The sequence below is a fragment of the Hippoglossus hippoglossus genome, chromosome 22 (assembly GCF_009819705.1).
Source record: "Hippoglossus hippoglossus isolate fHipHip1 chromosome 22, fHipHip1.pri, whole genome shotgun sequence".
NCBI lineage: Eukaryota > Metazoa > Chordata > Actinopteri > Pleuronectiformes > Pleuronectidae > Hippoglossus > Hippoglossus hippoglossus.
Genome location: NC_047172.1, coordinates 23755429 through 23782631, shown reverse-complemented (window position 1 = coordinate 23782631; position 27203 = coordinate 23755429). Strand labels below are relative to the sequence as shown.

At 39.6% G+C, this 27203-nt stretch overlaps 1 protein-coding gene across 5 annotated transcripts; it reads left to right on the top strand.

Moving 5' to 3' along the window:
* Positions 1–704: 704 nt before the first annotated feature.
* LOC117755990 (disheveled-associated activator of morphogenesis 1-like) lies at positions 705–25360 on the top strand. 5 transcript variants are annotated; one of them, XM_034576246.1, is made up of 27 exons: positions 705–722; positions 1086–1175; positions 10698–10892; positions 11022–11111; positions 11213–11284; positions 11620–11714; positions 11793–12012; positions 12575–12688; positions 13194–13304; positions 13978–14081; positions 14235–14301; positions 14724–14841; positions 14936–15074; positions 15591–15649; positions 16295–16482; positions 16572–16826; positions 18334–18435; positions 18600–18700; positions 20365–20449; positions 21001–21107; positions 21524–21612; positions 21739–21907; positions 22201–22308; positions 22977–23037; positions 23119–23253; positions 24532–24702; positions 25032–25360. In XM_034576246.1, exons 3-27 carry the CDS (start codon positions 10713–10715, stop codon positions 25224–25226), a joined length of 3135 nt encoding a protein of 1044 aa, XP_034432137.1. In that variant the 5' UTR covers positions 705–722; positions 1086–1175; positions 10698–10712; the 3' UTR covers positions 25227–25360. The 5 variants fall into 5 exon arrangements, with proteins under 5 accessions (XP_034432137.1, XP_034432138.1, XP_034432139.1 ...); XM_034576247.1 differs by having other exon boundaries at positions 706–722; positions 10681–10892; XM_034576248.1 differs by lacking the exon at positions 705–722 and having other exon boundaries at positions 1004–1175; positions 18603–18700.
* The last annotated feature ends 1843 nt before the right edge of the window (positions 25361–27203 follow it).

The window sequence follows — 27203 nt, the reverse complement described above, 5'->3', positions numbered from 1 at the left end:
GAAGCATCACCCACTGGGTCGTAGTCTTCGTCACTGTCGTCATCTTCATAGTCACCGTCGTCGTCTTCGTCACCGTCGCCGTCGTCGTCTCCGTCCTCTCTGTCTTCTTCTCGGTCTGCTTTTCTGTCTGCTTCTCGGTCTGGCTCTTTCGCGTCCTCTTCGGGTTCAGAGGATGGTTGCTGGGAGAATAGCTGTTGGAGAACCTGTTCTCTGGTGAAACGCTCCTGACGTGACCTGTCCTCGTCATAACCACCAGGTCACAAGTTCCATTTGAAGGCGGCAACAATAAGGAAGAAGCATCAGAGGCCTGATGAGGCTTTGTCCGCCCATCCCTGGCTTAGTCACTTGCAGTATGCTAATTTCAGAGCGTTGGCCATTTGAGAGCAACAATGCTAATTATGTAAGTAAAAGTTGGTAAAACTGGTTGTGAAGAGCTGAACAACAGTAAATGTGAAAATGTTTCTAATCTGCTGATCAACATCTGAAACAAAAAATCTGTTTTTTGATATGATGAGATGCTACAGATATCACCACACAGACTGTCATCCTCTCTCTCTCTCTCTCTCTCTTACACACACACACTGTAGTGGGTGAGGTCGGGGCGTGACTGCCTCCACCAGGAATGCAGTCATGTGTGTTTTGAACTCTCCACATACAGTCTCACTCAGGCTGATCTGTCAGTTTCCCTGTGCCAGACAAATACTGGCAAGAGGTATACAGAGGTAGAAAAGGACAGGCCCTGTGTGGACATACGTGACGATTTTTATTTTCTTGGACACCTGCACATTTCTGCCAAACTCCCAGGGAATCCCTCTTTGAATCAGCTCTTGGGGACACTCTCTTGGGGATTTTGTATTTATCTAGTTTCTATCTTGACAAACTTATTGTGGATTATAAAAACGGCTTCAGACACTGATTGAACTTTTGGAATTCAACTGTATCTCTGCTGAAAGACCCACATACTGATTCAACACATTCATTCATTTTTTTTTAAGTCGTCTTCACTTATTACCAGCTGTTACAATGTTGGAATGACATTCGAGTTCGAGCTGCAGTGACGGCGGAGTGAATGATCTCTTCTACAGATATTCATCTGACACTTGACTGATGCTACACACACCTTGCTGAACCTGAGCATGGTGTCTCACTGGATCACATAGAAGAGGATATCAAAGGTAAGGAAGCTGCAATGATCTGCACATTTTATGTAGACAATGATGACATCATAGGTCCACAGGTCTGTAGCCAGGATTTTAGAAATAGTCCACAAGGAAATTTCCATAACATATACCTTTACAAAAAAATATTTAAATTTGATTTTGATTTTTACAAGCATGATCTGGCATTAAGTACCCCTATACTATAAGTATGTTGCTGTACTCCATGAATGATTCAATTGTTCATTGTTTCAAGACTTGTTCTACACCTTTTTTACACTGCTGTAACCCATATCATCACTTTGGGAAGGATTCTTCAAGAAGCGTAAATCTGAATTTCCAGAGGTTTACTTTGCCCATACAGTTTTTACATGCCATTACAGTGAAAAGTATTCTACCATAATCTGTTTATAAGTTCCCCAGAATTTCAGTATATCAATTACATGCACTGCACACTGTACAACACTGTAGTAGGAATCAGTAACTATTGGGACCACACTCATTCAATATAAATTAACCTTGAAAGTAGTGAACTGAGACGACAGAAACAGTTGCTCCTGTGCTACCTTGGATGCTAATGTTTTTCTGGTCTCTGAAACCTGATTAATCCTCTGTGACAACTCTTTGGATTTCAAATGTACACATGGAGAGGTATGGGGGCATGTTGGTGCAGTAGTCAACTCTGTCGCCTCACATGCACAGCAGGAAGGTTATGGGTTTGAAAGTGGCGACCACTTTCTGTCTGGAGTTTATGTGTTCTCATCGTTTTCCTCCCACAGTCGACATGAAGGTTAACGGAAAACTCTAAATTGCCCATAGGTGTGTATGAGAGTGTGGATTGTTGTTTGTTTCTGCATGTTGGCCCTGTGATGGACTGGTGACCTATCCAGGGTGTACTCCGCCTTCGCCCCAAAGTCACCTGGGATTGGTTCTATCGCCTGGCAACACTCCAAGAATAAGTGGCTTTGATCCAATCATCTGTTTCAGTTGAAATGATTAAAATAATATTACGTCTGAATTAGGATTAACCGGGTTGTTGGGAAACACCTCGAGTCTCCAGTATATATAACATACCACAAAATGAAAGGGTTCAAAAGAAAAGAAAAGAAATTCAAGATTTATGCATTGAGAGAATGGAAATGGAACAATCTTGTTATTGTGCGCAAAAGGTTGTTTAGGTACAGGGAAAAAATGCATTTAAAATAATTAAATTAAGGAGAAATTGAAATATGTCTTGAAACCTTTCCAAATAATTTGATGGATTCCTCTTTAGCACATTTGGACCATTGATTTTTAGACTGGCTGGAACTTTTAAAGTGTGGTTACACTTCACGAGAGCCAAGGGTGACAAAGTTCGTTGCTACAAGTGCAACAACTCTTTTGCATGTGAAGGAAACACGAGCACATGTCATCTACATCCAGTTAAAGTCCATCACATACAGGCGAGGAAATGTTCTCCACTACTGCCCATAGTTCATGTGTCGTGGTCCAAGGTTTATAACATATTCAGCAGCCTGGAGCCCACATATGGAGTTAACTAAACTAATTAAATAAAATGGACATGCGTTAATGATTTACAGTTACCATTAAGCAGCTCATTGCAATGGGTGTATTCATATATTCAGTCTGACATGTTCAGAAATAAAGAGTGTAATTTTCAGGTCACTAATAGCAGGGGTGGCTGTAATGAGTGGGGGGCTGCAGACCACAGTCAAAACACTGTGAAAGAAAAAGTCCGGTATTCACTTCAAACAAACCCGATAAGAGAAGCGCTAAAGCACCAGGTCAATGAACCATAAGAGTTGCACACTGGATTCAGACTGTATGTGAAAGTAATGCAAGGTTGTTGCATCCAAAGCAGAGCAGACAGGTGAGAGGAAAAGAGCACTGGTTTCATCTGACTGAATCATGGAACACACAACAGTGTGGTTACATTTTCTAATTACATACAACAGAGGGGATGGGATTTATCTCCAGTTATCACCAGTTTCCTTTGTGTTATTCTGAGCTGCAGGGATAAAATAACATTCTAAAAGCATACATTTTCAGTAAATAAACTATCTCTGAATAATAACTGTGGAACAACTAAACAACCCATCACCCAATAGATGTAAAAATTACCCACACACCATTCAATATTTGTCATGATCATAAATCAACATGTCAGTGCGACTGAGCTTTAGCATTTGTTGATTGTTGAGCTTTGGCAGCAAAAGCAGTATGACATTATTATACCTTTTTTTTTTCTGCATGAGTATTTAGTGTAAATTCTTCCTATCATAGTAAATCAGACATTATTTCTGGTGTTTCTTTTCAATTGTAGTTGTGTAATAATATTGTTTAAATATCATTGTGTTAATTGCAGTCACTGTAACTGAATTTACCTGCAGGTAAGATTCTCATATCATATTCAATGGTCTAATCATGGATCTGATGATGTTGCTTGTAAGTAACAACTCTGGGAAATATGGATAGATATAAAAAGGTAGGAAAAGCCAGAGTAGTTAGCTTTGTACAGGTTATCCAAGACGACCAATGTTAGTGAAGCCAGATAACCTTATAGTACATGCCCCAGCTGTTTTAGGATTATTAGGATAGGATCATCAGAACATAAATAAGGCTTGCTCAATGAAACTATACTTCTGTGAATATTAAACATTATAGTAGCAATGGGCTTAGAGTATTCAAATGCACGACTCAGAAACAGAAGGCTTCAAAAATCTGTCTTTACTTGCAAACATTGGTCAGTACACAGGCGGTCAGTAAAACAGGCAAAAAATTAAATCCGACAAGGAGTGGACAGAGGCGGACAAAACTGCTAGGAGAAATGTGAAAAGATGTGATGTTCAGGATAAAATGACAGAGAGGAAGGGGAGCACAGAGATGGTGAAACCAATGAGCCACAGGGGAAACCACAGGCAGCAGACACATGTGAAACCGAGGGATGAGTGACAAAAAAAAAAACAGGAAGAAATTCAACCTAGCAAACAGGGAAACATGACTGAGGGAGAGGAACGGTACATGACACAGTGGAACTGTTGTTCTGTTGCTGACACTGACCTTTGACCACTGTGTGGAAGAGGGGCAAGAGAAAACACAGTGCCCCTGCAGGGATCAATAAAGAATTGATTAAACCCTGCAAACTGGATGAACTATAACTCTGTCATCAATCCATAAAGAAAGTGAACATACACACAGCTGATCATTATATGAGTCCTGCAGCAACCACTGGCATGCTGTTATGTAAAAAAACATTTAGGTGACTGAGGCAAGGACACTGCCTCAGTGTTTGTTCCAGGGATGTACATGTAAACGCTAATTTCCCTGTCTAATAAATGGAGATTTGTAGAGACAGAAACTAGTCAACTTGTCTAAAAGTAAGATAACTCACAGAAAACAACTAAAACAGAGAACAATGTAGTTGGCATCCTAGCCAGTGTCAAAATGTCATATTGATTTGTTGAGTTTGGCTGATTTAAACAGTGCTAGTACTAGCAGCCTTCCCTCCTTGGTTAACATCCATATGCCTGGGCTGAATGTGGTTACGCATTGCTCCAGTCCAGCTACTATTCTTCGGTTATTCTTTATTTAATTTTTAAACATAACCAGGTTCCATGTTCAAGTTTCTCTTTATAATTGTCATCTGTGAGCTTCTGTAATGCCTGCTACTTCAGTTCCTGGCCATTGGGCCCAGAAAGTCCTTGAATTTGATGTTTAACAAGGTCTGCACAAATACTACCAGACATATATCTGGCTGTCAGTGAGTCAATCTGTCCGGCACTTTGGTTTGGACAAAAACTGTATTTGTTATTTGGATGTCATCAAGTACATAATGATTTCTGGCCTCTAAATGCAAACATGGGAAGAGAAACAGAAGAAGTTTTGAGTTTTTTATTGTAAAAAAACCCAAAACAATCAAAGACTGGTTGAGCTGGTAGACGGACTGGACAGGGAACTGGGGCTCAGGTTCAAAGAGCTGGGCAGGCATAGGTAGAACTGGTTTCCTGATAATCGACCAGTGGAGGCAGATGAGGAATCTGATTTGTGTTTTCATCTCTGATCTTAATTGTTTACCCTACTTTACCTTAAAACTGCCTTTTACTGTCCGACATGTTTTCTTCTGTTGTGTCTGCAAACAACACAGTCAACTATGACTTTCCTGACAGCAGATTTTTGTTTTTATTTTTCAACCCGGGCCCCATGTTATTTCTTCCTGTATGTCCCAGTTAATGATGTGTGAATGGACAGCTCAAACCGTATGTGGATATATGCAAGTCCTTTACACACAAATTGACTGGATGTTTCGATTTTGCTGCTGTGCTGCTTTTACTCAGCCAACCATTAACTCTGAGGATTTCATCATCCCTTGCAAGGCTCAGTTTTTACAATATATTCTGGAGCCATTTTTGAAAAACCTTCATTTAATGAGGTAATGTCAACCAGTCTTTGTACAAACTGAATGATTGCTTTCTCATCTTTAGCACAATCTCATTGAGATAAACTTTGTCCCTCGAGTGTGGCTGTGAGGCTCTGGATTTTTCTTTCTGTTCATGTTTTTGAATCTTCAAATTCTCTCACTGAGCCCCACATCACAAAGCTCCTTCCTCTTTTGTTGCAACAACCTTTGACCTTTAGAAACCAAGCAATGGATGGTTGTAGCTTCATCCAAGGTGAAGAGTAAGGGATAAGGCTGGGGGTGGCATTTTCTGAATCATTCACGACAACGTTGATTGTCAAGTATCTTTTGACCGCATCAACGCATCAACGTCCACATCCAGGTTACACCATTGACCCCTAAAGAGAAGTTCTACAGTACATTAATCCATCTCCATTTTTTCTCATTCCACTTGATGCTTCATCTACTAATTTTTCATCATTGTGGTGGCTATAGCACAGGACATTAAGTGGACAGCTAATGATTAGATCCCTGGCTCTTCAAGTCTGTGTGACTAAGTGTCCTTGGTCAAGATAAAGGACCCCCAAATGTGTGATTGGGATGAAAGGGGGATAGAGAAGCACATGGTGGTGCAGTTGTTAACTATGTTGCCTCAGAGCAAGGAGGTTCTAGAAACTTTGAGACCTGAGAAAGCATTTACACTGTTGATTTGACGCTTTGTTCTCAACAGAATACCTTTCCCTTTACCCCTCAAGTTCATTTGACAATGCAACTTTATTTGTGCTGAATGTGCATGTACTACCAGAATACAAAAAATACAAATGTCTGCACAGTTCTGCAGATGTCTGCACGGCAAAATACTTAAACTCCAAATAACCCCTGATGGCTGAGGCCACAGTGTATGAATGGATTGTAAAGGGGGAAAAAACACTGCTGTCTGAATTTGTGCATGAATGGGTGAATGGGACTTGTACTGTAAAGCGCTGTGAGTGGTTGACAAGACTGGAAAAGTGCTGTATAAAAACAATCCATTTACCATCTTCATTACTGATGCTCTTGATGACACACATTGCAATCCAGACTACTCATGCTGTCTTTGCTTGTGTGGCCTGAACCAAACAGCAGATGCAAAGGACAACAAATGTGTTTGTCCTTTATGAAATTAATCTTGTCCTGATGTCCTATTTTAACCTGTGACAGATTTCAATGGACCAACAAAGCATTACTTATCAGTAATTTTCTTACATTTTGCTTGTTCCCACTCGTGTTCTTATTTTGATGAATGTCATGTGTTGGTAAGTTGAAAGCGTGCATCAGTTTTTCCGAATTAGCATAGGTAAACGCCCCGACAATGACCATAAAAGGTCATGAGACTGCAGTGCCCTGTGCACACACAGAAATCAAAGGACAGCGCGGCACCAGACTCACACTGTAAAAAAAGTTGTTATATACGCGGTGCGTACCGTTTGGTGTAGTTGCATCTCCTGAGCCATCTCTCGTATCAGAAGGGAAACGAACTCGGTTTTTAGAATTTTTATAGTGTAATTATTGTAATTAATACACTTGGATGGAACATTTGATTTAAAAGCTGTAAAGTTATGAAACATGTGACAAATGTAATATGTAAACACCTGTGTCTAAAATCTTAAGATTGGAAACTATTTTTGTTACTGAATATTCTCCTCTTCAATGTTCATGTGTTTAAAAAGTGTTATCTTTTGCAGTATAGACCAAATATTCTGTGTTTGTTCTCCTCTTCAACAATTATTTGGTATTATTTTTATAATATATATTTTAATTATTATGGTAATTTAAATATTATAATACAACTGTAGAATTAAAAAGAATTAAAAGCAAAAAAACAACCAGATTATTTTACTCAAGCATTTCAGTAGTCAAGTGTGTGTAAGACTGCTCTTCAGTGTGTGTACATCCCTTTGGGAATAGGTTAAGATAAGGATGTTTGTTCACACCATGACATACTGAAGGAATGATCAGTGAGATATGATTCAAATAAAGTGCTGCAAAAAGTGTCCATTGGAGAGAACAGACAGCAGGATGCTGTTGATCACTGTATCCAAGGCTGCCAATAGGTCCAGCAAGATAAGAATCAAAAGCTGCTTTCAGACACAATGCGGGCAGCCACTGGTAACCAGTTAAGGGAGCGGAGGAGAGGTGTAGTGTGAGTGAACTTAGGTAGGTTAAAGACCAGTCGAGCTGCTGCATTCTGGATGAGCTGCAGAGGTCGGATGGCACTAGCAGGTAGACCTGCCAGGAGGGAGCTGCAGTAGTCTAGGCGTGAGATGACCAGAGCCTGGCCCAGAACCTGCGCCGCCTTCTGAGCGAGAAGGGGACGTATTCTCCTGATGTTGTGCAGCGTGTATCTACAGGAACGTGTTGTTGCAGTAATGTTGGCAGTAAGGGAGAGTTGACTGTCGAGTGTCACACCCAGGTTGTCTCAGTACATATATGTTACGTGTATTTCAATGGAAAATAAAAGTCCTATCCATAAACTATCCATAAATTATATTTCCTACAGTATGTAGTTGCTGTTCTATTGTAACGTGAAAGGGTTGAGTTTATGGAGTGCATATAAAGATGGACAACGCATCTCCACTTCCTCCAGTTGTTCAAAAATTAAGCTAAAATATCCTGGAAACATGTTCTGCCATTTTGTGCTTTTGACGTAATTTGGAGCCAGAGTCTATGAAGTTGTGATGATGGAGCAGAGCTACAGTGTCAACATTCTGCCGATACAAATGCTCAGCCAATCGCGAGCCAGTCTCAGCTTTCAATCATGGTGTTTCACCCCATATTTATGGCATCAAACAAACAAATTAAAACCAAACTTACCGGGAAAATTTTACATTTGAACATTTATAAGAGCATTTATAAAACTAATGATAAAAAAAATATTTAATTTGTACGTTGACGTTAGTTGTGTCAATGTCCATTCCACTGACATGGAGGCAGGTGTTTATGAGCGATAGTGCAACCTGCCACCAGGTGGCTATGAAGTTGTTTTGGCTTCACTTTTGGGTAACTGTCATGTCATGAATCTTTAAATACAGTCTATGGTTGAGAGTAGAGTATCACCACAAACAACCACACATAAACTCAATGTATAACTTAACAAACTGTACACTGTGTTACCACTCTAACTGGGAAAATGTATACAAAAGCATATTGTTGTGTCTCGGACTTCATCAGCACTTTGCTTTATTACTATAGGGACCTGAGTATGCAGTTGTTTTGCAACTTCACTGAAACTATTTCTGTACTATCACTGAGCCACACCTCATGACTCACCTGAGCAGGAGCGGTTCCAGTTATGTCTTATACATCACACCCAAATGAATTTATGTGTGTGACTGTGTTACTTGGTGCATGTGCTTGTGTTTGATCATGTCAGTGTTAGTACAAAGGGGATCTTTGTGCAGCCTTTGGAGACCTGGATGTGGATATGCAAAAATTATGCAATTTTGATTGAAGATAGATTTTCAAGAGATAGTATTTATAATATTTGTGTGTGATAGTTAAGAATTGGTCAGCATCAATTTATTGTTCATCTGATTGTTAGTGGAAATGGAATACGTCAGTAATTACACTCGTGCTCTTCTTATCCTGTTCACAAAAATATCTGCAACATCTAATCTGTCATACATCAATATTAGTGTAATATATGTTTGGAAAAACATGATCATTTTTACATGTTATATATTTTCCTGGCTTCTAAATGGAATAATATGTCACATTTTTTGTGTTACTTTTTTAGAATTTATAGTATTCGTTTTTAGAATTGTGGTAGATTGATGAAACGAAAAAAATCTATTCAATTTTATTTGGACAGCACCAAATTAAATCATACATTATCCAAACTAAAAAACCTAAAAATATATCTGATGGCTTTTATATCCCAGTCATTGCAGTTATTGATAGTGCCCCATTATATTTGTAACTCAGCACACAGTCTTTTAATTGTATGTTTGCAGTTACGCACTGGCAACACTATTGTGAATGAGTTACATGTACATGTGATGGCCTCACCAGAGTTACGTGTACAGTTTCCTTCTCTTGCTACATCTTGTTTTTTACAGTTTGATATTTTAATCCCTTTCTGCAACTTAGTTCTCTATATATAATAAAATAACAGTGATTGTACTGTAATTATAATTTGCTGAATGATGCTGTTATTGTCTTTGCTGCAATTGTGTTTAACAGTCATTACACAATTTGACACTGGAAGTATAAAGTCCAAATAAGTGGCATTAGTCCATGTTCAAAAGAATTATATTTTACTTTTTGCTATCATGAATGACATCCAATCATTCTGTAACCTTAAATTATCTTGTTATAACACAAAAAACATCTTGTAACTTTATACTTAATAACAGATTTTGTACTCGGTGCTGATCTGACCCACTGTGATTGCACTCTTTATGATATGTACAATTTATGTGTTTCACACATTAAATATTACAGTTTTTTTCTCATTACATAAGTCAACATGAATCTCATCTAGTTTATCATGATTATAAAGTCACCAGCAGTCACCATCAGGGTTCACAGAAATTCCAGTGTCTGCAGAAAACACTTATAAATGACATTATCAGGATTATAATGCGTCAGAAATGACAAGCGTTCACTTTCAGGGGAACACGAGACTGCTAGTTTAATTTCATGGCAATCTTTCCCTTGATGTTAACTGGAAATTATAGCTTCATGGTCACACCAGAGGAGAGGTCAAGGCATCATCAAAAATAATTTATTGCAATTACAAATTGTTATTCATATTTACTATTGGAATGTTCAAGCAGTAACTGGATATGATGTAAAATATGACCTGAGAAAACAAGACACATATATAAAGGAAAAGGTTTTGCCATAAATTAACACTTTATTAAATGTCATTTGATTGGTTACCACAGATTCAATCTAGCTGTCTTACCATTGTCCACAATTTTACTAAATGTTTTCCATGTTTCCATGCCTTATTCAAATATCAAGCAAACTCAGTATCCAGTTAATTTGTCAGATCTTTTACCACAAGAATTGCTGCAACATGCATCAAAACAAATTCTGAGAATAACTAACCACACATTTCACTGCTGTGATTATTCCTACCAGCCAACACTTCTGTTTAGGTCCCTGCTGTAACCATGGCATCCCGGGTGAAGCAGCCCCAGGGGCGCAGCTTGTCCTCTCTGTTTTCTTGCTGCTTCAAAGGAAGTGACCAACCAGAGATCACCTACTGCCATGATAACATTATGGCTTCACTGGAGCCCACCCTGCCCATGCCCCCTCTTCAGGAGCTGGACTCAATGTTCACTGAGCTGGTGGTGAGTACAAGGCATTGTTCGTTTGCTCAACACTTGAGTATTTCTAAGTGCCTTCAAACATCCATAAGTATTTAAGTGCTTTTCTTTCACATCGTCCCTCTGTATCCTCATTGTCTCCTTCTATCCCAGGATGAACTGGACCTTACAGAGGAGCACAGGGCTGCCATGTTTTCTTTACCAGCAGAGAAGAAATGGAACCTCTACTGTAGCAAGAAACTGGTAAGAAACTATAAATACACCAGAAAACATATCTCTGCAACCTACAGCGTACAGTTTATGTATCATGACCTCATACGCCTGTGTGTCTTCATGTTTTTCAGGAGGCAGAGGAGAACAAAGGAGCAACCAAGTGGCCAGAGTTTTATATTGACCAGCTCAGGTCCATGGCTGCTGTGAGTCACACAAGACATTCTGTTTTCATCCTGCTATTACCAGTTCATTCACAGAAAAAAACATTGACGTATTTTTGCTCCATCACCAATTTTCTTCATAAAATTAGAAGATTATTTTATATTATTTTTATAATTATATAAATATATACAGTATAGTACTGTCAACATTTTACACATGGGGCTTTGATAGATATAGTTATAAACGTTATATATGAATGCACTATACTAACATATAGTTCCACTAATGAGCCACAGGGCTGTAGGCCAAACACTCTCCATTATTGGCCCTGAATGATAACCTACATGGAATTATGTTTGTTTAACTCCATATCCAGAGGAGGTCTCTACTGGCGCTGGAGGGTGAGGATGAGCAGGGAAGACTGAAGATCGTCGATGGTCTTAAAACAGCTCTGAGGACACAGCCAATGAGGTACAGTTCCACTTCTAACACACATGTTTCTGTGAAAAAGAATTGCCTCCAACTTTCACTCTGACTGATCTCCCTCAGGTTTGTGACACGATTCATTGACTTGGACGGCCTGTCGTGTCTCCTGAATTTCCTCACGTCAATGGACTATGAGACCACAGAGTCTCACATCCACACCTCACTGATTGGCTGCATCAAAGCTCTGATGAACAATTCACAGGGCCGAGCTCATGTCCTGGGTCACTGCGAGAGTATTAATATCATCGCACAAAGTCTGGCCACTGAAAACATCAAGACCAAGGTACAAACAGTACATAGCCTACTCTGTGACTTACTTTTATTCTCAAAATTGTGAAGAAAATCTCTAAAAGCGGAGTGATTTGGTGAATGTCATTTGGTTTGTGCATGCTGGTTTGAAATTAGTATGTTAGGATCATTAAATGGGCCCATCTGGTCAACATTTCTTGCAAGATAGTCAATCAAACAAGTACAAAGGGTCGCAAGGCAACTGCAACATGACCACAAAGACAAGTAAGACAACAAGAACATGACATAAATGAGCACAAAGACACAAAAGCAGAGATGAAAAGAGAAACAAAACAACCACTAGGAGACACAAAATAACCACATGACATATAAGAACAAGAAATAGAAAAAAAAACACAAAGACATGTAAAATGACCACGAGATATGAAATGTGCACAAAAGGATGGCACTGCCCCAGCGTGTTTGTGCATTGCAACTAATTTTGGTCAGGACAAACTTTACTCAGATCTGTGAAATCAAACTTTCCCTGTTAATGATAAGGTTTTTTTTTTTCTTCTTCTTCTCATGTGTAACTGACCTTTCCTCTCTCTTCTTAGGTTGCAGTGTTAGAGATCCTTGGAGCCGTGTGTCTGGTGCCAGGAGGCCATAAGAAAGTGCTAGAAGCTATGTTGCACTACCAGAAATTTGCCTCAGAGAGAACACGTTTTCAGGTCTGATTTTTTTTTGTTTGCTATCTTTTCATTTTCTGCGAAGGCAGATGTGAAAGGACGAAATACAGTAGATTCATCAGATTTCTTGACATGACCACTCATAGCTTAACACGCAAGGCAAGGATTTTCTTGAGGAGTCAAAATGCTGAATTAGGATGTTACAAAATAAAGTCAAATAATTAGAAAAACATTAAATCAAATGTTGAATTATGGTGTTAAAATGTGTACACCAATTAGGTATCTTTCAGATGTCCATTTGCTGTCTGTATTGCTTGTCTCGCTTCTGTCCGTCCCATTATTTGGCATCATCCTCTTCGTGGTTGGACAGATGAACATGCTGACAGTGTGTGGCAGGAAGTGATCAGCTACAGCCAGACCAAGAGAGAGAGAAGACAATCATGTTGAAGCTCACCTGGTGTCAAACATCAAAAAGACCAGCAGCACTTTCACTGTACCAACACAATTGATAAGTCTATAACCGGAGTGTTTTCTGTCCTGTGTGCAGAGCCTGTTGACAGACTTGGATAGATCCACGGGCCGCTACAGAGATGAAGTTAATCTGAAGACTGCCATTATGTCCTTCATCAATGCTGTGCTCAGTCAGGGAACAGGAGAGGTAATGAACAAACTGTCTTCGTCTCTTTTGAAGGGGCAATCAAATGCATGCAGCATTAAGTACCATCAGTTTGTTGTTTTACTGTATGTTCTTTATTTTTTTATATTCCTTCGCTCCATTTGCATCCTAGGATAAGGCAGGTGTTAATGTTGTTTTTTAAAAACACCAAAGATGTACTTTATGACTTCCCCACCAAGAATGTGGCTCCAAGCCCCAAGTCCACTTGTCTTAGTGAAAATGTAATTTTTGGGATTTCCCTGTTGGCGACATTTTTTGTATTAGTGGGTGAATTTGCTGTACTATCGTGTGTGTGTGTGTGTGTGTGTGTGTGTGTGTGTGTGTGTGTGTGTGTGTGTGTGTGTGTGTGTGTGTGTGTGTGTGTGTGTGTGTGTGTTGAGAAACTCAAATGTTGTGTCTATTTATACTCAAACTTGTAGCATATGTTTATTAGCCTACTGAGGGTTGGTTGAGTAAGTGGTTCCTGATCAATCAAAAAGAAGAAGATAGTCAGGATGACTCGCTCTTTAACTTTCAGGGACTGATGCTACTACCTGATGTTTTCTGTTGGTGTTTGAGAATCCTGTATTTTCATTTTATATAACATCAACAATCACAAAGATGAATATGAATAATATATGTGTTAATGTCGTGTCCATGTGTGTGTGTTCCACAGACCAGTCTGGAGTTCCGTATCCATTTGCGCTACGAGTTTCTGATGTTGGGCATCCAGCCAATTATTGACAAACTACGTTCCCATGAAAACGCCACCTTAGACAGGTACCGTACATCAGGTGCACCTCAAGGTGCAAACATGGAACTGTACCATGGAACTAACAAATAAGCACCAGGCCACATGAATTGATTTATACATTAACAGAGTTTAAATGTACTTTCTGAGTTTAGTTGTCACAGCTTGTTGTTGTCTTCCAGACATCTGGACTTTTTTGAGATGTTGAGGAATGAAGATGAGCTTGTGATTTCCAAACGCTTCGATGCTGTAAGTCATTTAGAAAAACCTTTACACTTTCCAAATGCTCTAACGCAAACTTTTCTTTATGTCACATCCTTCAGATCCAGCTGAATTTCAAACTTTTATAGATGAACAGATTTAATATTTCAAATTTTTTACATCATACCAAGCAACTTTGTTTCTGGTACACACCACAACTTTAAGAGGGGATTTTATAGATTACTAGTAACCAAAACAACCTAACAATAATAATAAATCCTAATAATTAACAATAATACAAGCTGCATGTTATTGGTGCAAGTTGAAGGAGCTGTGTTTTCCAGTCCTTTATAATCAAACCCACTTGCTCCAGCACATCTTCAGCATGTCACATGTAATTTGAAAATACAAATTAAATATGTACTGTGTTATAAAGCCAGCAATAAATGTCCTCTGCTACTTTGCCTCAGGTCCATATAGAAACCAAAAGTGCGAGCCAGATGTTTGAGCTGATCAAGAAGAATCTGAACCACACTGAAGCTTACCCTCACCTCCTGTCGGCGCTGCAGCACTGTCTCATGATTCCATGTAAGACTGTCTGGCTGCCTGCTCGCCTACAGTTCACTGAATGATCCATGCTAGTAGAAGTTTCTCTCTGACTTGTCTCACTGTCTGTCTGCAGATAAGCAGAAAACCACCACACTTCAGTACTGGGTGTTGTTGGACCGGATAGTTCAGCAGCTGGTTCTGCAGACGGACAAAGGTGAAAACCCTGACGTCGCTCCGCTGGAGGACTTCAATGTTAAAAATATTGTCCGCATGTAAGTGTGCAGGAATCCTAACTCTGAGACATGAACATAGCCCATTAATGATGACTGTAATTATTATTTGTAATATGTTGAGCCAAACACCACAGTTTTATTACTGGTAGAGGTAAACAAAACATTTCCTGTAGAGACGGCTGCCGACGTTGCTAAACACGACAAAATCAAACATTTTAATTTGCTATTTATCGTTGATACACAAATTAGATTTTGTTTAAAAAATACAAAGAATCACAAATATTGGTTTAATCCTCATTTAACATATTAAATATTCCTATATATATATATATATATATATATATTTGCTTACTTCTTTTTCAACACCTATCTTCAAAATGTGAAATTTGTGCCTGGTAGAAAAGACATGTAGCTCCATGACAATGAGTTTCCAGGGGAATAGTGGACAAGCTTCTCTTTTTGTGTGCGTGTGTGTGTGTGTGCACACGTGTGTGTGTGGTGGTGGTGGTGGAAGGTGCGAACTAACTTCTCATTTTTGTTTGTATGTGTCTTTAGGCTCATCAAGGAGGGTGAGGTCAAACAATGGAAAGAACAAGCTGATAAAATGAGAAAAGGTAAATACACACATGTCCAACATGTACAGCATTAAAATGAACAAACGTGGTTGGTTGTACAGTTTTGCTTTTCCTGACTCATCAGCTGATTATGCAGTAGCAAGAAAAAGAAAGGGAACCGTGTGGAATTATCCACATTTATATGTAAATTTGTCTTCAACACTCAAAGCTTCATCTAAGTTACATGAATGGACAAATACAATCTATTTGAACTAATAATACACAACTCATTGTGTAGTTCTTACACATCATTCAAACAGCTAATGACATCAGAGTTAACAAAGCTAGCAGAGGTTTATGTTAGAGCTACTTTGGTTTATAAACATACTCACAATCATTGGAGCTGGTTAACCTCTCTATTCATGAGTTGACCATCTATTATATCAGAAAATCAGGTAATTCCAGGAGGTTCTTAGTGTTTTTCTTGCCCCTGTAAATGCTCAGTCAATGCTTGCATTTAACAAATGATTAGCTGGATACCTCCGGGACCGAGCTGGCAACACAATGCATATCCAAAATCACAATCAATGTCTTCCACTCATCATCCTTTGTTCTTCAAGACTTATGCCTCCAATAACTCAACCCCAGTTTGTAGAGCGAGAGCTCCTGTGAGTTTCTAGCTGTCTCACTCACTTTTCCATCCAGACCAGCAGAACTTACAGCAGCGTTTTGAGAAGAAAGAGAGGGAGTGTGAGGCCAAGCACAAGGAGAAAGAAGATATGATGGAGATGCTGAACAAGATGAAGGACAAACTGGAGCGAGAGGGCAACGATCACAAGCAAGCGAAGCTGCAAGTGGCAGGACTGTCTGCTCGTCTGCAGCAGCTCAGCTCTGTATGTTCACCAACACAACAAGCTCGCTCATCTGTCTGTTCAGAATTCGTTGTCCTTATTTGCTTTATTTTCTCTTGTTATTTTCTTAGAACTCCAGCATTCCAGGAGGACCTCCTGTGACTTCCGGTGGTTTAGTCCCCGCTGGTGTTGCCCCGTCCATCCCCTCTCCTCCTCCTCCACCTCCTCCTCCTCCAGGTGGCCCACCATCTTTTGGAATGGGCCCATGTGCTCCTCCTCCTCCTCCGCCTCCTCCTCTAGGAGCTCAACTAAACACTGCCCCGAAGAAGAATATCCCCCAGCCATCCAACCCAATGAAATCATTCAACTGGAGCAAATTGCCTAAGGTCTATTGGTGCTAATTACTATTGATACTGTCTTTATTAACTACAGCAAACTGCTGATGATCCACATTCATTAGTAATTACCATTAATGTATAAATTTCGTACCTAAACTAGATGACAGAGGTTGGGCATGTCAACTACTGACATCCTGACCTTCGTGACAGCGTAACAGAACTTTAGATCCATCAGCCTCTACACCAACAAATAATGTTTACCTGACTTTTTCAGAGGTGAAGAGCTTGTTCAGCCATATCCTTAATAAGAAAATGTGTCCCCTATACATTGAGCAGGTTTTGATTTAAAGTTGTGGGTCTCCTTTGCAAAACTTGACAGGTGTTGATTAGTTAGTGTCATGCTTTATATTACCCCAATAACTATATAAATCCTACACATGCTTATATATGACAGTACTTTACTGATAGCTTATTATTTATTTATTTATTTAACTAATTATTTTGCCTGTCATTCATTGTCATTCATTCATACTGAGCAGCAGTGATCAGGTTTGCCATGTAAAGGTTTTGTTACTCATTTGTTACAGACAAGGAGAAGACAGCTGTGTCCTTAACTTCCTTAAAGGTTCAGTGTGTAGGATTTAATGGTCAGTATTTATATAGAGCTTTTCTAGTCTTGATGACCACTCAAAGCTCTTTACAGTACAGTTTTGCCATTCACCTATTCAAACACACATTCATGCAGTGCATCTATGTGCAGAACTTTCTCTATCCCATATCAATAACACGCTAGCGGCACACCAGTGAGGGCCAATATGTAGTTCAGTATCTTAAGGACATGTCAATATGTGGAATGGGGAGATTGGGATCGAACCACCAACCAAATTAATATCCCTCACCTTACTATCCCTTACTCCCCTTTCAACTGTGTTAGAGAACCTACGGTGGCCCTCAAGTTACATTTAAACGGGATCTTCCCTCTTTAGATGCATACTTTAGTTTGTCCATTATGGCTTCCTGTAAAAACATAGTGGACTCAGTGGAAGTGGACCTGCTCTCTTCGTAGATATGAAGAGCTGATTGTAGGGTAACAAAAACACAATGGTTCTTAGTTTCAAGTGATAACATAACAATGAAATCATTGTTATAAAACATTCTTATCCACACTGGACCTTTATTGTTGTCTTTATTTTCAATCTCCAACATCGCGACCAGTAATATGAGACACGTTCATTCTTCCTTAAAGAATCCACAAGCTGATAGTGAAAGTATCAAGAGGGAAGTGAAAAAGTATCGACTTGAGGTTTTGGTCTTTTGTTGGCAGCAAAAAAGTTTCAATCAAGGAGCAGCCAAAAGCAATTTTTTCTTAAGTTTTATATTACTACACCACTATGAAGTGGGCAAGGAACTGGTTGAGCTTGTAGTAGTGGTGGAATCCACACAGATAATCTCTACAGAGGTCAGAGTCCTGTCACAGAGTTGAAATCGCAGGGTAAGTTATTAATTGGACCTCTGATTAAAATGATGTTATTAACATTGTTTATTTCTGGAAAAGACTGAAGGAACCATATGGAAAGAGATCGATGATGTGAAGGTGTTCAAAGAACTGGATCTAGAAGAGTTCCAGAGGACGTTCTCAGCTTACCAAAAACCACAGGTGACATAGTGAATACTGCACTGACACGAAACATACAATTACATACTCTGCATTTGACGTATCAATCCATTGATATGTTATTGATTATATTTTCCCAGTTCCCAGTCATGGCGAGGTTGTGTTGTATTGTATTTTGTTGCTGTCTGACTATTCTTTTCTATTAGCAGAAGGATGCTGAGGGTGATCGCACGATTGCCAAGAAAGTCAAAGAGCTGTCAGTGATTGATGGTCGCCGCGCACAGAACTGCATCATTCTGCTCTCACGGTCAGTGTGTGGACACAATTGTTGCTGCTGGAAAAGTGGATATCGCTACCTATGGGCTTATTCCACAAATTATGGCATGACCATTGGGTCACCACCTCCATATGTGGTCTGAGTGATTTAATATGTCCTTGTCTCATCTTGGGTGCATTCACATCTCAACTTAGAGCTGTCCACTTGTGATCAGATCAGTTATGACAGATGTTAATACCATATGTGAAAAGCATCCAACTTTACCTCATTCACTGTTTACAGAGAATTTCCTGCCAGTTAATGACAGTGATTATGATTTACCTCAGTGCACCTTTACATCTGGTGCCCAAGGTGGGAACTGACCATGACCCAACAACCTCACCAGTCCACCGCCATATTGAACTCAAAACAACAATGACATTTCTGAAAATCTGCAGTTAAGGCTTCTATGTGTCCCGTCTTTGACCTGATTCTAGCAATTATCAAATGGTTCTGATAGCATAGAGAAGGAGTGTCATCCATTGGCCTGTTCTTGTCACTGATTATGGGGTGAACATTTTACAGACACAGCAAACACAGGCCTGTATGTTGTTGATTGTATTTGAGTTAAGAACTAGAACAGCATTCAGCTGAACAGTCCTATACGCATGATGTTGGATTGGTTCAAATGTATTAAGTTCTTCTCAGGCCCAAGCCCCAACCTCCACAAGGTTTGGTGGAAATCAGTTCTGTGGCTACCTTTTTGTAATCCTGCTAACAAATAAATAAACCAACAAAGAAATCAACAAACAGACACGGGGGAAAACATAACCTCCTTGTTGAAAGGTAAAATACTGATTTACAAAACTGTTTCTGGTTTGTATACTAGCATAGATGTTATATTGTTTTTACAAAGTTATAATAACAGTAAAACAAAGTTTATTTTTTATACTTTTTAGTAACAGACTTTTCACACCCTCAATAAATAATATATCCTGCTTGATTTATAATTAATAAATAAAAATTACTGTTGTTGACAAAAGATTTGCTATTATTGTATACAAATTGTGTATCAATGTCAATATCAGAATCTGACTTTAGAATCAGAAAAACGTAATTGATTGGTCAATTGGATTTAACAGTTATGGTACAGATCCATATCAAAAAGAAATACAAAAATAGATAGGGAAAAATAAGAGGTACGTATAAATTAAAATCAATCAGCTACATTTAGATTTCATACGTTTTTTATTTGCTGCTATTTGCTCTCCTCTGGCATCGGTCAGACATTTTATTTAGTTTTGGTTTAATTTGCTTTGTTTTGTTTTTGTAAATGACATATTTGATACTACCACTTGGAGTCACCAAAATCAATTTCACAACTGACACTCGACATAGGAGTTTTAATATGTTGGTTCCATATCAGTGTGGTATGTGTTAATTAAGGATATTTGATTTGTATATTGTTTTATCCTCTGATTGCAATTTATTTAACAATCTCAGTCGCTACATCCTTGTGGAGATATATTTTTTAACTTGGATTTCACAGGTTTTATTGATTTAAGCACAGTTTAACAAACAACAGAAATGACTTCCTCCACAGTGTAAAAAAAACAGATCTCTCTTACAGCCTCTACACAAAGACAGCATGGTAAATGTAAAACGTGTAAGTGATTGTATTCACAACTGAAATACAATCTATATCTGTGTTACAGGTTAAAGTTGACCAATGAGGAGATCCGTCATGCAATCCTGACCATGGATGAACAGGAGGATTTACCTAAAGACATGCTGGAGCAGGTGCTAAAACGCACACATGCAAAGGAACACAACCCGCGGACACACATCCCCATTCCTAAACATCGCATTCTGAAGAGTAGGGGGAGTGTCTGTTGTCCAAGGCTCCTACTGTATTTGTAAAATCCATTCGAAGTGCCTGGCTGTTGGAAATTCTTCCACACCAACATGTTGATATAATGATATCAAGTGTAGAGAAAGAGAAAGAATTGAGCAGCTTAATTCACTTCTGCCTGTTTGGATAAATGGTAAATGGTCTGTATTTATATAGAGCTTTTCTAGTCTTGATGACCACTCAAAGCTCTTTACAGTACAGTTTGTCATTCACCCATTCACACACACATTCATACAGTGCATCTATTAGCAGCACTTTTTTTTCTATGCGGGGCAATTCGGTGTTCAGTATCTTGCCCAAGGACACTTGGTTTAGAAAGGTCTCTAATGGAAAAATGGAAACAACGTATTTACTTTAGGCTCATATGTCTGATAATTCACAACCAACAGATTGACAACGTTTTCTGATAGTTTGTGTGTATGTGTCTTTGTGTTTGAAGCTTCTGAAGTTTCTTCCTGAGAAGAGTGACATTGAGCTGTTAGAAGAACACAAGCATGAGCTGGACCGTATGGCCAAAGCAGATCGCTTCCTGTATGACATGAGCAGGTACGTACCAAAATAACTTGTGTTCTTTACAGCTTCTACAAAAAAAAAAAGAAATGTTAAATTTCACCAGAGGAAAATGTAGTTCCCTTGGTGAAATAAAGACTCCCTGTCCAGAAAATGCCATTATCGTCCATATCTAGAGATTAATACCGTTAAACACCTCTAATTTCCTACAACGTCAAACATGTCATATGAACTAGTTCTCCTCCAGCAGTCCCATATAGCATGTTGTTCCCTCGCAACACATAAATGTTAAATATGAATCTGCACAAATGGTTTATACAGCATTCACAGAGGAATTTTGATTATTGGTTCATTTCGTTAAACAGATATAACATTGAGTTACACTAAATATGTCTCCACCTCTTCCTGCTGGTGGTGTTCACGGTTGTTGTCTGTTTTGTGTCCACACCCAGAATCAGCCACTACCAACAGAGACTGCAGGCGCTCTACTTCAAGAAGAAGTTTGCTGAACGAGTGGCTGAGGTCAAGCCTAAAATCAAAGGTACCCTCCCTCTCTCTTTAAGCTCTGTTTTATGTCCTCTGCTGAGGACACGATACGATACTAATTTGCAGTTATGGTTTGAGGAGCTGTGTGTTAACATTTCCCTCCTTCTCTCTGTGGTTTCAGCTCTGTGCCTCGCGTCCAGAGAGGTGGTACAGAGCGGGAGGCTGCATCAGCTGCTCGAAGTGGTTCTGGCCTTTGGGAACTACATGAACAAAGGACAGCGAGGAAATGCCTACGGATTTAAAGTCTCCAGTCTGAACAAGATAGCCGACACCAAGTCAAGCATAGACAAGTACAGTTCTCAGCGAGGCTTCCTACGTCATTAGCCTTTTCCATTGAAGACATTTTGACACGTGGAGGAAGGAAACATCCTTGTGCAGACAATATAATGAGAGATGGCTGAATATTAAATACACCTGTGGATAGAGTGATGTGTTTTTTATGAGTCAAAATGTTATGAGTCAAAATGTCTCCTGGGATAAAATAAGGCCTTTTCACGTGTTCAACTATTTGTTTTAAAAGAAGTAAAGAAAGTGATAAGTGATCGTTGATTGATTGTCAAATGTGTGTGCTGTTTGTTCGCAGAAACGTCACTCTGCTCCACTACATGATCACTGTACTGGAGAAGAAGTACCTGAGTGTGGTGACCTTCAGTGACGAGCTACAGAGTGTGCCAGAAGCTGCTAAAGTCAAGTAGGAATCAATCAATCGTCAATCAAATTGTATTTGATTTGTAGCCCATATTCACAAATCCCAATTTATCTCATAGGGCTGGGAATGAAGTAACACACACAGACACACACACGGCCATGAAGGTGATGGGGTGTGACTCTGATGATCTAAAGATTTAAAAGCATCATGATTTAGCAGTGTTTTTTTATCTGGGGATTCAGTTTGTCTCCTCAGAGTCTGGAGGCTCTAACAACAAACACTGGGCCACCTTTTGTTTTCAGCCGAGACTCTGTGGCAGAAAGCAGAGACTTGTTCGAGGATCTCAAGCAGTACGTTAGTAATAGGGGGAGAGCAGCTCTGACATATAAGGACGTGCTAATCCAGACAGAGCCTGTAAAGTGATTGAGTGTAGTTTCAACTCGGTTCTAAAGGAAAAGAAGGTTGGGAGGCAAAAATAGCTTTACTATGGCCACATTTTTGGAACCAGATGGGAAGCGAGCTTCAGCACTTTGAATGAGTTTTGTGCGAGGCATGTGTACAAGGTCATTAATATATGCAGTGTGTAACCTGGCCAAGACTTTGGAGGGTTCCATAAAAGTCACTACACTCAGCCGTTGGTCCAGTAGTTCCAGTTGCAACTCACCCTAAAACCCCAAATAGCATGTGTTTGTTTTACTGTCTCCCTTCAGTATGACAGAGTTGGAGAAGGACATTGGCAATCTGAGATCTGGTCTAAAGAGCGTAGAGGCGGTAAGTGAGCTCAGTGGAGAGCTTGGAAATCTTGTTATAATGTCCTGTCCCTCTGTCTGATGTCTTGTGGTCCATTTGCAGGAGCTGCAGTACCAGCAGGCTCAATCCTCTCACTCTCCTGCTGATAAGTTTGTCCCTGTGGTCAGTCAGTTCATCACCGTGGCCTCCTTCAGCTTCTCTGAGGTAGAGGAGTCGCTCACCGAGGCCAAAGAATTGGTGAGTGGGCAACAGATACAGTAACTGCCATTCAGATTCACTTTCTGATTCATTGTGCTTTAAAAACTTTCAATATCATCAGAACACTGAGGAGTGCAAATTAACCAGTAACCAGAAATATAGTTGAACATCTATGAGAAATCCTGGATCAGACTTCCAGTTTTCTACTACTTCCAGTTTGTTATAGGGATAGTTCACAGAAAAACTCATCACCCACCCCTCAGCGCCGATGGAGGGGTGGGTGATGTGTTTGAGTCCACAAAACACTTTTGGAGTTTCAGGAGTAAAGATTGTTGCAGCCAAATCCAATACAATTTAAGTATCTGGTGACCGATTCTTCAAACGTAATAAAACAACAGAAGAAAAACATTAAATGCCTCCGTACTGCTTCTGTGGTGTCATCCAAGTGTCCGTAAACCCCAACATTCAAACTTGACTCAAAACAGCATAAATTACACTATGTTTTTAGCCTAAATGTCCTCTGATATCCTCCTCTGGAGCCGCATTCACGTTCACACACACTGCACACAAGTTCTCGCCCAAGGTTACGTTGCCAAACAGGACATTGCTACTTCCGCTGGCATCGGACATTTAGGCTTAAAAATTGTGTAAATGACACCGTTTGGAGTTGAATTTGAAAAGTGTTTTACAGACCAAACTCTTCTACCGCACCTCCATCAGCATAGTGGTTAGTTGACAATGAGTGAATTTTCATTCTTCAGTGAATTATCCTTTTATTCTAGGCCTAACCCTAACCCTTACTAAACATACAGACATATGATTGATATTCATCAAAACATCATAACGAAGGATGCAAATAAGCACATTAGCCAAATTGTTGTACATTTCCTTTAAGATGGTATTGGGCTTACGCAAATGTGAAGTGAATATGGTGAATCAAAGTTCACCAACGTTGCATTCCAGGGGAAGCAATGCTGCAATTTGCGATCTGCAATTTGCGATCTGCTTGAGATAAAAAAAAAAAAAAAGATAAAAGAAGAGTAGAAGAATAGAAGAATACAGTATCCATTAGTGAAGCTGTTTTTTCTCTCTTTTCGTTTGGTCTTGTGTTCACGCCATCCACAGCTGTCTTCAATAACCTGAGGACTTAGATCACAATTCCTCCTTGGGTCTATTGCACCTGTGCGGCCATGTGGTCAAGCTCCAATCTGATCATTCAAACACCAGGTGTAACTGGGACATCCCTGTCATGAGGGCTGTGGGGTCACAAACACACGTTGCAGTGTAACTGTTCTCCCTCTTTGTCTCTTCTTGTAGTTTGGAAAGGCACTGAGACACTTTGGAGAGGATACATCCAAGCTGCAACCGGATGAGTTCTTCAGGATCTTCGACACTTTCCTCGTAGCGTTCTCCGAAGCCAAACAGGACAACCTGAACATGGCCAGATGCAAGGAGGAGGAGGAGAAACGGGCACTCATGGAGGCACAGGTCAGCAGACATTAAGAGATAAAGAGAGGGATGTACTGTCTGCAGATCTGAAAACATTCTTTTGAAAGGATAGGCAATTTATTACAACTGCTCTGGACCAGCTGTTTGTTGGTGGTGCACTTTGTATGCATTCATTTGACAATGTTGAAATCTGCACAAACTTTGATGTTAACTTATGAGAGCTGAAATCTATGACAACACCTACCCACTTTCCAAATTTCCATATGTGTCTAATGATCACCTCATTCATTTATGTGTAAATGTACAGTTAAAAAAATCCTCATCCATCCTCTCCCTGTCACAATCCCTGTCACTCTCTTTGCCTCTAGCTGAAGAGAGACAGAGAGCAGAAGGCGAAGAAAGCCAAACCCAATGAAGAGGAGGGCGAGTTTGATGACCTGGTGTCGGCTCTGCGCTCTGGGGAGGTGTTTGATAAGGATCTGTCCAAAATGAACCGCAGAAAACAGCGAAAACTCAACACGTTCGAAGGCAGCCGAGAGAGACCAGCAGCAAAATTGACGTAGTACCAGGAAACTTCACGGACAACAGCAGCTCACTGGGACTGTGGTCGAACAGGAAGCTAATTATCTTAGATCCACTTTCATGGTTCAAGGTTGTGCAGATACATACAGTATATACAGTATGCAGAAACAACCTTTGCCTGTTTGTTTGAACACGATTTGATTGGCTGCTGCAGCACTTTGGTATTTAATAATTTCATTAAACGACGGTCTGTAAATATATAGAAATTGTATCCAAAAATTGTATTCATTAGGTTGCTGCATTATTTTTCGAAAACAAATACTTTTTGTGTGGATTCCTTATAGATGGATATTTAACAGGGAACATCTTCATTATCAGTTAATGTGGTCATATATTTTAATATGTGTAAAGTGATGAAATGAAAAGTGATATTACTAAGAACAATCACAGCACTATAACAAGGCTCAAGCTGCTCGGGAATTTACCAGCTGCTGTAAAATGGTGTTCTACCCAGCAGTGTTGTGGACCTTTTATTTATCTGTTTCTGTGTAGAGAATGTGGCCTTTAAAAATTGAATGTCTTTTTTTTGGTTGAAACTGACAGTTAACATGTTGAGCATCTGGGACCATGTGGCATCTCCAACATCTCAGAGGATGGAGAGGCTTGTTTCTGAGGAGTGACTACTTGCACAAAACATATATTTTCATGGTTTCTTAGCCCATGATCTTGACACTTTTAGCCACTGAAAATAAAAAATACATCATGCCTCTTCAGTCTGTTTAAATGTTGTGCTGTGGTCACCAATGTCAAGTAAAAGTAGTAATAAGAATATACCTATACTGACGTGTTTTTTATTTGTCTGTTTCTTTTATGTTAAAGAAAAAATAGTATAGTAGGATAGAGCAACAACTACTAACAAAATACCAGTAATGAAGAATCAAATCTACTGTGTCGATTTAAGTTGGGTATATATCATAATCCATATCCATTGGGGAAGTGGCTTTGTGAGATGTACCAGACTCATTTTTAGAAATCTTTAAACCTGTGGTGACTCTGAGGTGCGTCACAACAACACAGCTTTGTCTGACTGTTAAACTGAATTGAGGATTCGAGTGGTTCAACTCAGACAGGGCTGCTGGGTAAAAAGGAAGATGAGGCTGTGTGTTTAAACCTTCTTACCTTGTTACTTCCGAAGCTAAGCTAAGAGAAAATGCCACAAATTCAGCACCTACAGGATGCACGCTGCAGGATACTGCTGCGAAATGTATATTCAAATAGAAATGGTAAATGTATGATCGACACCAGAGGATTTCAAAGTGGGAGGCATGGGGGGCACTTAACATGCTCAGGGGATGCTCTGGGAATTGAAGTGAAAAAAAACCTATTAACAGCTTTGGAAGCATTTTTCCAGTAATAAATGTCTTAGGAAAGGCCTCCAGGTTTGTATTTGGAGAAGTTATGTCAAACAGCAATATTAGATTATTGTGTTTGTTCACTTGTTAGTTGCTTAGTTTGGCCTGTTACCCCAACTGATGTGGCCACTTACAGTAGTTGACGTTCCTATGAGTTGATAACATGGAGAGAATGGAGATCAACCTCTAAGTGGTTAGGAGTCCCAAGAGGTTTGATCAGCCTGTATGGACACGGCATCCTCGAGCTGCATATCTCAAGTCTTGTAGAAGAGTTAAAATGCACCAAAACAAGGCTGGAGAGGACGCTCTCAGAGTCCTGAGACAGAGCTATACGGGCTGTTGGACCATCATCAACCTATGACGTCCTTCCCTCACCCAAAAACCTGAACGAAGATCCATCCTGCCCACTATGCTAAACTCCAGCTACCTTCAGGCACATCCTCACTGGTTGTAAAATAAGTCTCTACCAAGTTAGGTATACGTGGAGACACCACCAGGTACTCAAATGCCTTGTAGCAACAAAAGAAACAAAGAGAACGGCTAACAATGCCTTGCCATCAAAACATCAAACTCAGTTCAAAAGAAAACATTTGTCTGTGAGAGAGA